General features: G+C 40.6%; 1 protein-coding gene across 1 annotated transcript; it reads right to left on the bottom strand.

Moving 5' to 3' along the window:
- Nucleotides 1–5,284: 5,284 nt before the first annotated feature.
- On the bottom strand, nt 5,285–10,066 carry LOC311016594 (uncharacterized protein). The gene is made up of 8 exons (XM_084014397.1): nt 9,870–10,066; nt 9,629–9,715; nt 9,189–9,275; nt 9,002–9,055; nt 7,688–7,857; nt 7,101–7,165; nt 6,689–6,783; nt 5,285–5,546 (listed from the first exon to the last, which is right to left on the bottom strand). Exons 4-8 carry the CDS (start codon nt 9,012–9,014, stop codon nt 5,431–5,433), a joined length of 459 nt encoding a protein of 152 aa, XP_083870523.1. The 5' UTR covers nt 9,015–9,055; nt 9,189–9,275; nt 9,629–9,715; nt 9,870–10,066; the 3' UTR covers nt 5,285–5,430.
- Nucleotides 10,067–12,160: the final 2,094 nt, after the last annotated feature.

Below are 12,160 nucleotides of genomic sequence, written 5' to 3' on the forward strand. Positions count from 1 at the left end.
AACACTTCAAATATCCCCTTACCAAAACATGGGATCAAAACAGGGTTATAAGAATATATCACAAACAATTAAAGTGAACATGTCACAGGAGATAGTGTAACAGGAGATAAGTACAGTTAGGATATAAGTGCATTGGCTTGCAAGTGATATCTCAGACTGGACGTGCTTCTATGGTAGCTCATTTCATACCCACAGTACGCGCAGATGACTTTGGTCTTATCGACTGAACCATCTGGCAGTCTTTTGAAGGTGAATTTGCCGTTCACAAAATGCCCCTGTGGACACGCACCTTCAAGGTACGTGTCCACAGGGGCGATTTTAAACGCGTGTGGACGCGCCGCTTCCCAGTATTGCACGCTTGGTGGGCTGCCACTAGAGGATGATTGACAGGCGCTCTCCTTCAAACAACAGATTTTTGCGAGCGTTCCCGAGGCGGCGAGTCGAGCCCGGCGCCTCTGATTAGCATAAAGTAGATTCAACTTATACTTTAGGCAAATGAGGAGCGGCCAACTCGCGCCGTCTGTCGACATTCGCCGCGACGCTACCAGAATGCATTGCACGGCTTTTCACATATGGGACGCGGGCTACACCGCTGCCTGTGGACACGCTGCTTCCCTCTGGATCAAGACTACAGGTGCCACCGACGACCATAAATCATACAATGCGCGTTTTTTTTTTTTAAATACCGAGCGTTAATCGCGCGTTAAAAAAATTAACGGCGTTAAGAGGATGTTGCGTTAACGCGTTATTAACGCGTTAACTTTGACAGCCCTAGTTTCAATCTCTAGTTTCAAGTCTTCTTCAATCCAGCATGATGTTCATTTAGTACATTATGGTCCATTTAGAGTCCAACAGACCAGAAAGCAGGGGATGCTTTAGGGGGCAAGGCTAACTGGTGATTGACAGGTCAATTTAGAGTCCAACAGACCCGAAAGCAGGGGATGCTTTAGGGGGCGTGGCTAACTGGTGATTGACAGTTCGCTACAACTGAGTTGTCCGTGTTTTTGTCTTGGAATTTTAATCCTTTCATCTGGTCTTGTCTTTTCCATTCATGAAATTTAATTGTAATATTTTTGCGTAGTATTCAGCATTTTGTTGTCCATCCTTTTGTGTCACCAAAGACCGATGGCCGAAATGCCAAACTTGAGGCTTCAAAACCAATAGGTGATGTCACAGTGACTGTCCATTTGTTCTGTTCAGTTCATGTTCTTAACCAGGAATATGTTGAGATACTGTGTTGCTAATCAGCAGATAGGCTACAGTTGTGATTCTGCAGATGCACACGGCTCGTTGAATGACAAACTCAATGTGTAGATGTCTTTGTCGGAAAAAAAGTTGATCAATAAACACTTTTTTCATTGTTTTTAGAATGAACACAAAATGGAACTTAATCATTTTCAGTTTTGGAGATCTGGATATATAGACATAAAAGCAGCTGATACATTTCCCATCATCAAACTCTTTGTTATTGATGGCTTGTAATCACATACATCATGCTGTCTTGATATAATCACTGCTTCCTGTAGCCACTGCAGGTATTCCAGGTAATATCGTGGAACTAGTCGCAATATGTGACCATGTGTTTACATAAAGCCGTAACAGCACTTTTTCAGCATACGCAATAGCATCAATTTGTCTAAAATGTAACAAAAATGCATTAATCTTGCCCAAAGCAGATGTGTACGACAAGAACGGTTTTATCTGATATGAGTCAGTGATGCAGGCAGACAGATGAGATGTCTGTGCGAGTCCTTTTGCCAAAAATCTCTGAATGCTCGCCACGCTCACCCCTCCCATCGGACTGTGTTTTCTGCATCTCTGCAGCCCAGCTGGAGCTTGTGATGGGAATTTTTCATTTAGTAGTTCATTATAGTATAATTAGTAGTTTGAGTAGTTTTAACTCATACTATTCCAAGTGTCATGAGGTAACCTGTATTCTGCACTTATGTCATGTCATGTGTTACATGAGTTGTGAAATGCATCTTGTGACACCAGCACAGCTGGCAAGTCAATATGGATCTATGGACACTGATGAGTGGTTCAAACACCACATTCTGGACAAAGTTCTCCGTCTACACAAACAACGGAACAATGCTTCTCTGATGACACATCACAAACAACTGTATAAAAAGCCCTTCTCAAGACTGAAGACTTGGTCAGACTCTTAAGGAGTCTGCCCCTATCTGGCCAGATAGTTTGCTCTGAAGCTGTATGTCGATGATGCGGTCCGCTTGGACACCCTGTTTGCGAGGGCTTTGACTTATTAGACTTTGTCTGTTTACAGTCTGTCTGTAGCGACTGCTAGCCTGTTTTGGACTCTTTATAGAATAAATTACTAAAAGCGCTGTTAGGAGTTGTATTCTTATTTCTCATCAGGTGATCATAAACTGATTTCCACCACAGAGCTCACCTTCAGGTTCGGGCCATTTGACACAAACGGTTATCAGATAGTATTATCTGGGAGCTGCCATGTTCGGATCAGCACTGGGCACAGACGGGGTCTGATAAGAGCCATCCATGGCAGCTGGTGGGTCATGTTTTTCCTCAGCCCCGCTGGACCAGAGAGTTCAGTAGCTGAGAGCCAACCGGAGGTCAGGCTGTGTAAACGGGATAAAGAGAGACACTTGTGTTTTTGACTGCTGCTGGATGTAAGGTGTAATGAATGGAATCTGGGTCAACTCTGCAAGATGGAGAGTTTTACATAGTGAGACTTTGGATATTGTATCAGAGATTTCGTGTTAGCTGATAGTTGGTGCCATCTTTGAGGACTCATTGGAGTACAGATTGGCTTTCCATTGCTTAACTCTACATTAGAAAAGAACTGAACTGATTGTTGCTGATATCCAGGGAAGTAATCTGGAAATAATAATTTGTCTCTTTGATGTAGCAAAGCATTGTAGCCAAGAGCCGATAGGGAGGTTGGTGGAACCGTGCTGTTGCATACCTGAAACAATACACTTTTACTGTGAGGTTATGAATGTTAATTGATTTGTTTTGTTCAGGGGGTTGTAACATCCATCCATCCATCCATCCATCCATCCATCCATTGTCTACCGCGTATCTTGTATTCGGGGGCGGGGGGGTTAGGGCCTCTGGAGGAAGAAGCCATCAGAGAAGCCTGGGAATCAGCTGCCGATCCCTCGGGTCGGGCTGCCAGATAAGAATTGTACTTTTCTGGTACCGGGTGTATTTATAAGCTTTAGAGCAACACAAACAAAACTTCTGTCTCCTCAACCTTGTTTAAATTGTGTTGGTCACGATGTACCACCACAGAGGTATAGGGACGATCTGACGAAGAACGGAGAGCAGAGCCGGGAGCCAGGTGAGTTGACGTTGTGGATTTCCTGCAGCTGTGCAGTGTGACAGGCAGACACCGGTGGAAGGAGGACACTGGGAGGCCACGCCCTGGTGGTTAACAGACAAGGGAGAAAGACCTGACACAAGAAGAAGAGCGAGGGCAGACTGCCAGATTCTAGCAGAGGAGACTGGAAGTGTTAAAATGCAAATGGTCTCATTCCAGCTGTACTCAATTTAGAGGCTAAAAATGATTTGAGCAATTGGGCAGGTTCCACGCTCTGATTGGGCGAGTCATATCTGGCAACAATGCGTACAAATTTGGACTTTGACACCAGAGACCAGTGTCTCCATCCCGTCTCCTAACAACCCTATGGGCTGTTCCTGGAAGGTAGTGACAGGTGTGTATGTGTGTGTGTGTGTGTGTGTGTGTGTGTGTGTGTGTGTGTGTGGTTGGAAGGGGCCACTGGTTCTTGGATCACATTGAGCATTTAGCCAGAAGGCAGTCTACTTATTGTACATAACTTACAGAACTTTGTCTAAATTAATTTATATGATTGTTATTATTAATTATGTTTTCTTCTGTGTGTCTAGTTACTGTCACTGCATCTACTTTTTTTTGCCAGCTCAGATGCTGTAATAGTCAGATCCAGACGACAAATGCAACGGTGACATCCATTGAAGAGCTGGAGAGCAAGGCCCATGTTGATTTTACCTCCTGACAGGCTCTGCAAAACACGCAATAGCAATGTGGAGTAGGCAATTATAATATTATAATTTATTATAATTAAAATATCACTTTGGCGTCATCCCATTCACAGAGAAATAAAGCAAACATAATGAACATCAGCATTGAACTCATAATTTACCTCCAGCGATTAACATGCCCCATTCAATTAATTTTATACTGGAAGGCGGGTAGATATGATGGTAACAGCATTGTTAACTACAAAAGGTAGAATGTTCCTGTTCTTATGATGGTGGAGCCGGGGAGTGTGGTGCCATGCCGAGGTTAAACATGTCCTTTGATTGCTGTTTTGTGAATGAAAACTGTTTCCAGTCAGTTAAATGCAGAGGGCATGAACAATATGATCTCTCCCAGGAGGGGAGAAATGTGGCAGTTTTCATACTGTATGTCTTTCACAGCAGGTTTAGTGCTCTCCCCGAGATGTTGACAGGTGTTCCCTTTGAAATAGCAGTCATATTGTCTCCTGGCCTCCTGTATCACTGTGCCAATCAGTGATAACTAACACAAACTACAAAGGTGCACATTTAGTAGATGCAACAACCATTGCTGAATTTTGTGATTGAATCAACACAACTCGCAATTAGCTGAATCCCCATCTAGACCACAAGTTTTCCGGAAGGTTCCCAACCAGCACAACCACGTTGAAAAGACGTTAAAATGACGTCTCCGACTTACGTCTGAATGACGTTTGGAATTAGTTGAAAAGTGAAAGGTGAAAAGCCGTCTTTTCAGGTCGTCTAAAAGACGTCTCTGCAGAGACGTCCCTGTATGGTCTATATTTGGTTGAAAAGTGAAAGATGAAAAGCCGTCTCTTCAGGTCGTCTAAAAGACGTCTCTGCAGAGACGTCTCTGTATGGTCTATATTTGGTTGAAAAGTGAAAGTTGAAAAGCCGTCTCTTCAGGTCGTCTAAAAGACGTCTCTGCAGAGACGTCTCTGTATGGTCTATATTTGGTTGAAAAGTGAAAGTTGAAAAGCCGTCTCTTCAGGTCGTCTAAAAGACGTCTCTGCAGAGACGTCTCTGTATGGTCTATATTTGGTTGAAAAGTGAAAGTTGAAAAGCCGTCTCTTCAGGTCGTCTAAAAGACGTCTCTGCAGAGACGTCTCTGTATGGTCTATATTTGGTTGAAAAGTGAAAGTTGAAAAGCCGTCTCTTCAGGTCGTCTAAAAGACGTCTCTGCAGAGACGTCTCTGTATGGTCTATATTTGGTTGAAAAGTGAAAGTTGAAAAGCCGTCTAAAAGACACAGACGGTCTAAACTTGTTTTAAAAATTAGACACTAAACCCAAATGAACAATTCAAACATTTATTAACAAAATACTACCCCATAACAAAGCAGGAACAGCATGCAAAAAAACAAAAAACAAAAAAAAAAGTCAGCCCAATTGGCTCATTTGGCCTTGTAGCCGCCACCACCCGAGCGCCCAGGAGCATGTTTGAGATGGTCAGCAACCGCGTTTGAAACATCGTGCTCCGTCGCCTTCTTGTCCCAAGTTTTAACTGCAGCTGCAATGACAAAGAAAAACATGTTTTACCAACACAATTGATAAGACAATTAATATTTTAATTAATTAATTTATTTATTTAAATGTAATTAAATTAGCTTGAAACCATTTTCCAGGACATTTTCAGCTACCTCCCATTCATTCTTTGGAGAAGTGTAAAATTGCTAACAGTGAACTTGTCTCTTCCCTAGCTGTACTGTGAGTGAACATGGTGGACATCTGTAGTGCCCCAGGATGAGACAAACAAAGAAGATTGAATCCTGAAAGATGCAGAATGGCAGAAGGGGTGGATTACTGCCATCAGACATGTAAAACTGATTGGCTGGTAGAATCACATGGGGAGCTGCGCCAACTAGATTGCTGTGTTTCATTGGTTATGTTTACATGCAGACAGATAACCCTTTCTTAACCGGAATATTAGCAATAACCCAGTTGCGGACGGCCATGTAAACAACCCTTTTGAAAAAACAGAATATGCAATATGACCACTGGGTTACTACTTTTCTAACCCCAATATTTGGTCATGTATACGCCAATCGGGATATCCCCATAGAAAGGAATATTAATTTGTGTTGTGTGCATGCTCTATTCACAGGGAATCTTAGACTTTTGAGTCCAGGAACTACTTGTAAACATGGCAAAAACCCAAACCACACTTTTGGAGCAAGGAAGATAATATTACCTCTTGAATATTATGTGGGTATCAACGGGTTATTCAAAATTTTTCAGAAACCGAAATATTGACCTTAACCCGAATACTGACTGTAAATGTAGTCAATGTTACCCACCAAGACAGCATGGCAACAGACATGCATGTGCAAACCTTCTAACCTGTTTGCATAGAGAGGCAAAGGAAGGATAAAAAAACAAGGCAAATCAAGTTTTTCCAGGACATTTAACTGTTTTTTAAATTTTCCATGTTTTTCCATTTACCAGATTTACCATGTTTTCCAGGATGCGTGGGAAACCTGTGACAGTATATAATCTTATCTGTTTAGTTTTCCCAAACCACTGTACTGAACACTCAACAAGTGTTTGCCATTTATTTGAGTTGTGCACTAAACTGTTCATGGAGCTCATCGCCAGTCAAAATCACAACTTTATTGACAGAAAGGTCAACCTAAAAATATAATGTGTGCATACCAATCACAACATGGTACAGCTGTGTTGGCTTGAAGGCCCTCTTGGTCCCTTGGCCCTTCATATTAAACATGGCCATGATATTGTTGGTCATCAATCTGAAAGATGAGCATATGAGGTGTCTACAGTTAGTCTATTTTTTAAGGGAGGAGAGAGATGGTGAAGGAGAAATGGATGGAAGGAGGTAGGAAGGGATAGATATGTTGAGGGAGGGAGATGGAGATAGGGAGGAAAAAAGAAGTGCAGAGAGAGATGAGGGAGGAAGGACATATAGAGTTGTAGATCACAGCAAAAATGAGAAGAGGTGACAAGGACACGAGGAGTCATGCAACAGGCATCACTGTCAGAATCTGAACTGAAAAAATGACTGCTTGTGATTCTAATGTGTGGTTTGTTTTTATATACCCAACAATACCTGTCCATGATCTTCATGGTGCAATCTCTGGTGTTTTTGCCACCCACTTGGCTCAACTGGGTAATCTACAGAGAAAAGGAGTAAATATATTTTCAATATATTAATACATTTACAGCACCTTGCATGCCAGAATTTATCAAATTTAGTATAATGACTGGAAGTGGGTTGCACCAGCAGGCAGAGTGGTGGACAACCTTTTGGGGATCTACCGTGCCCTTTTCTGAGGCTGTACAGATCTATTATTGCAATCAGAGCAGACAAGAGTGAAAATCACCAACACTACTAAGGCTGAGTAATTACAGGTGATAATGGAGACATGGTATGGTCGATATTTTAACATCCTACTTTTAAATAAAGATCAGCTATGTGCTGCATTTGTTTGATAATGATAGGTCATCCTGGCCGCATCAAGTAATTATTATTAAATATGGCAACTAATTGGTTTTGAAATTTAAGACAGATGTCCTTGTCTGGGTTTTTCAGATCATCCAGAGATCTATTCAGATCTAGTAGTAGATCAAAAAGACATGGTTGCCCACCTCTGGTCTACCACACATGATGTCAAACATCTTAAAATTTTATTTTACCAGAACTTGTCGTTCGTCATCGTTTTTTATTTTGTCCTCCATGGCGTCCACCTCTTCCATACTCTCCATCCTTGTGATGTGGTAGGTTGACGCAATGGGGTCAGCCCCCCCAATTCGTTTAACCTCCTGCAATATCTCCACCAACTTTTTCAGGACACATTTCTGGAACTCTAAAATAGTAGAATGACATTTGAAAAGAGTGTTAATTCCATCTGAGAAAACTAGTGCCAGCTAGTTTTCTCAAATCCAGATCAAGATCAATCAAGTATCCTCAACTTTGTAAAATGCATTTATTTTAATTAATTTAATTTAATTAATTTTAACACAAACATCCATGAAGCCTGCAATTCAATCACTCCACACCTCATGTCTGTCACTTTAAGAACACAGTGAGCATTAGCAATTTGTTCAAACACGCTGTATCAAGACTGGACAACATGCCTCCGCCTACTAACATTGTAAAAGTGATGTCAAAATATCAAAATAACATCTGGCAGAGGTTTGAGAGCAGCTGTTACAGTTGTCAATAATGCTGTGACACACTGATTTTATATGATCAAATAACTAATTCTTACTAAAACTAAACTGATCAGTACAAAATAATCCAAACTCAAACTAACCCAGGATAGTCTGTGCATGCACTTTTCAGAACAAAGATGGAATAATGTCTAAGACAAACCAAGCAAGTTAACTTAAAATAAGTTAATGTAATGGCACAAATGATGTGACTCTCACCGACTTTGTCACAAACATTTGGCCATGAATTAGGAAAGGTTGGGAATTACTGGTCTATGGAACAGCTTGCGGGAATGGATTCTTTTGTGCATATTAACTTTTAATGGCTCAGACCATAAAAGTTAACTCTATATTTGTGTCCACAAATGTTTCATTCTACTGTCTCCAGTGTTTCTGCTAGGATTTTATTAAGACGTGGCGGACATGTGGTGTTAAACGTATGGGCTGTAATAACCTGCTTCCTTATTGATGCTTTTATTTTGCAAAGTCGGTGCCACGATCAGTTACATGTAGCAGAAACCATGAGATAGTTGTCTGTTGTTTACCTTAGTACTCGCGAGTACCCAACCCAGCAGCACTCTGCTGAAGGTGGAGACATGCCGCGGTGGTGTATTTGTGACAATAAAAACAAAAGAAAAGAAATCTGAAGGTGCGGCGGTGAGGATTAAGGAATGGCGGCCCGCCACTGCTAAATTAACGTAGTGGAAACATTGGTCTCGGCCTGCAGTATGCAGCTAAATACACAGACAGTAGCTTCATGTATATCTACTATAGCACAATTATAGACAAATTACTTACTGGCCATGGACATTGGAAATGGATCCGAAGGGGTCCTTGGTGTCTGAGGCAGTTCTACATTTGTTCAGAGAGTAATAACAAATTCAGGTGAGATAATACTGCACTGTTTGTTAATAGGGTTGATAATAATATGCCCACACATAGATCTTCCTTGTGTTATGTTGAGATTATAACTGATCAATCTTACCTTGTCCAGATCTTGGCTGTCCTCTGGTGGCAGATGAATCACTCTCGTGACGGGACTTGGAGCGCTCTCTTCTTGATCTGGATTTGCCTGCAACACCCAGGGAACACATCTGACAGGAAGTCAGGAACATGCTTAGAATGCCCATAGTACATAGGCCAAGGGGGTGGATCACTACGCGCATACACAACTCATAGACAGCCATATTGGGTCAGTCAACTTGCTTTGATTGTGGCTGCAGTAGATGGGTGATCCAGTCATGCGCACTAAAAACTACTCATAACTGTGAAATTTTCATTGTATACAGCTATTACTTTAACTAGATCGATTATGTTACTATAATGTAACTTTCATAGAAAAGTACAGGATTAAAATTAGTTCTGATTTAAAGTTGCAGTATCATAACTGCATTAAGCATTGATATTATAACTGATCAATCTTACCTTGTCCAGATCTTGGCTGTCCTCTGGTGGCAGATGAATCATTCCTGTGACGGGACTCGGAGCGCTCTCTTCTTGATCTGGATTTCCCTGTAACACCCAGGGAACACATGTGACAGGAAGACAGGAACATGCTTAGAATGCTCATCATGCTCTCAATGGACAATATTCCCACAATAGCAACACATAAGGTGTTTACACTATGTATGGCAATTGCTAATTTTTAACAAATTGATTATATTACCTTGTCTGGGAGTTGAAGTTTCAGGAAATGGTATCACAGGTGATAAAGAAGAGGAGTACCCTCCGTGTCCTACTGTATATAACACCAACAGGAGCACATGTTGGACATGAAGACAGAAACATGCTGCATGTTATATATGCACAGAATGTATACTGAAAACTAGGGGTGGGAGAAAAAAATCGATTCACATAAGTATCATGATTTTTTGCTTTACAATTTTTAAATCGATGTTTTTATTCAAAAATCAATCAAAAAATGTAAACCCTCTGAATCCCAAATCCCACCGGCGGGATCAAAATAGCACTTATTTTTAAATGACTGGCATTTACAAACCATTTGTCCTATCCAAAAACGGGAAAAACTGGCGTAATCGTCAGATTCTCACAAGCGTCAAGCGCAACATGTCTAAACAGGCCGGAGAAGACAGGATAATTTCATGAGATTTCATCAACATTGCTCATCGCCCTGCGTTCACACCGGATGCGAGAAAAATATTCGCTCCGCTCTACTCGCTCAAGTTTGCCTGCTGGAGTATTTGTTTTTACTTGCGGCATTTGCGCGAGTCATTCGCTCGAGTTCAATATTTTTAACTTGAGTGAATGGGCAAATGATTTGCAGAAAATAAACCGTTTGCTCTAGCTAAATTCTGTAAAAAAAAAAAAAATTCTACGCTTCTTACTGTTTAAGGAAGCCGCCAATGACAGACATACGCCCAGGTTTGGCTACTCGAAAAATCTTTAAAATTTGCTTCCCATAGCACTGACTTGCAGGCGTGAAATGCCTGCTCAGAGCTGCTCAGCACCAATTAGCAGGCTCTTTACACATGCTGTCAGTGCCTTCAAGACTAATTGCAGGGCAAATTTACAAGAACTTCATAGTTGTTCTCTGTTACAGGGCAAACTTTCACAAAGGGCAGTTATAGTATTTACTGTAGATACTTTGTAAAGATTAAATGCATTTTCATAGCGTGTAACAGTGGAAATAAAATAGTTAAAAATAGTTTTTTCTTTGATCATAAGACTTGTGTGCACCTTGAAATATGTTGTGCATAGTTATTCACAGTTTTTCATTGTTTTGATGAGAAATATTTAGAAAATTTCAATGTTCGTTTTTCTTTCTTGAATATATAGGCGATTGCATTCTGATTGTTATACTGCTCAGGAGATTATCGACTTTTGACTAGTAACATCCGTTTGCGAAAAAAAAAAAAACCATCATCATGGTGTTAAAAATCAGCAATATCGAAGAATCGCAATTTAAATCGAACTGACACCCAAAAAAATCATAAAAGAATTGAATCCGGAGAAAAGCATATTGTCCCAGCCCTACTGAAAACATATGCTTACATTAAATAAAATCATAACACACTTAATGAATAATCTATATACAAGTCTGTATGATCATCTTACCATGTCTGGGAGATTAATTTGCAGATGCACCCGCAGGTGAGGGACTCCGAGAAGTGGAGTAGATTATATCACTCCCATCGTGGGATCGCTGCCCTATAACATCCACAAGAGCACATGTTGAACAGGAAAACAGGAACACACTTGAATTGATTAAGCACTGAACTGAGAAAAAAAATTGTTCCTTCCTGACAAAAAGGAGTCTTCAAAGTTCACAAAAAATCAACAAAGTATCATCAAACGACTGTCCTAAGTCCTGGAAAAGCACATTAAGAAAATTAAGTTCAACAAAAAACAAAAGTATATATATATATATATATATATATATATAAAATAATAATAAGGACTCACAACACACAGGTGACCCCAACAGGGCTTGGACAACAGATCTTGGTACTAGGATTTTCAGCTCCATTGTCACCTGAGCATGGATCTGCCAACTCGTCCATGGAGGATCCTGTAATCAAATTTCAATTACCATGTATGAAACTTATATATGACACCAATTCAGATAACTTCACTTGTATCCAAGCTTTGAATTCAAGTAATATGTGTGCAGTGTGATTGTTTACACAGCAATATAAAATTATCTGTCATCCATCCCAACAATATCATTGATAATAGTTTGACACACTTCTGTTGAACCCTGGCCTATTAGGATAGCCCACTCAACTTACCTCCATCGGTGGCATCATCAATAGTGGCATGAGTCTTCTTCTTTATTTCTGGTGGCTTTGGATATGCCTCCAGACTGGAATTTTTACCTAGGTATAATACAGTAAAGATTCATACATCATGGTGTACAAATTATGTTGTAAAAAACTGCATATTGGAAAAAGCCTTTCAAAAAATCTTTTTTGTAATAGAGTCAAGCAATGTATTCAT

Source organism: Eutrigla gurnardus (assembly GCF_963514095.1).
Source record: "Eutrigla gurnardus genome assembly, chromosome: 7".
Taxonomy (NCBI): Eukaryota; Metazoa; Chordata; class Actinopteri; order Perciformes; family Triglidae; genus Eutrigla; species Eutrigla gurnardus.

Coding starts and splice junctions, on each gene's coding strand:
- LOC311016594 (XM_084014397.1), bottom strand. Junction 7,166..7,687: donor ATGACGAACGACAAGTTCTG/GTAAAATAAAAT, acceptor TTTTCTCTGTAG/ATTACCCAGTTGAGCCAAGT. Junction 6,784..7,100: donor ACCATGAAGATCATGGACAG/GTATTGTTGGGT, acceptor CTCATCTTTCAG/ATTGATGACCAACAATATCA.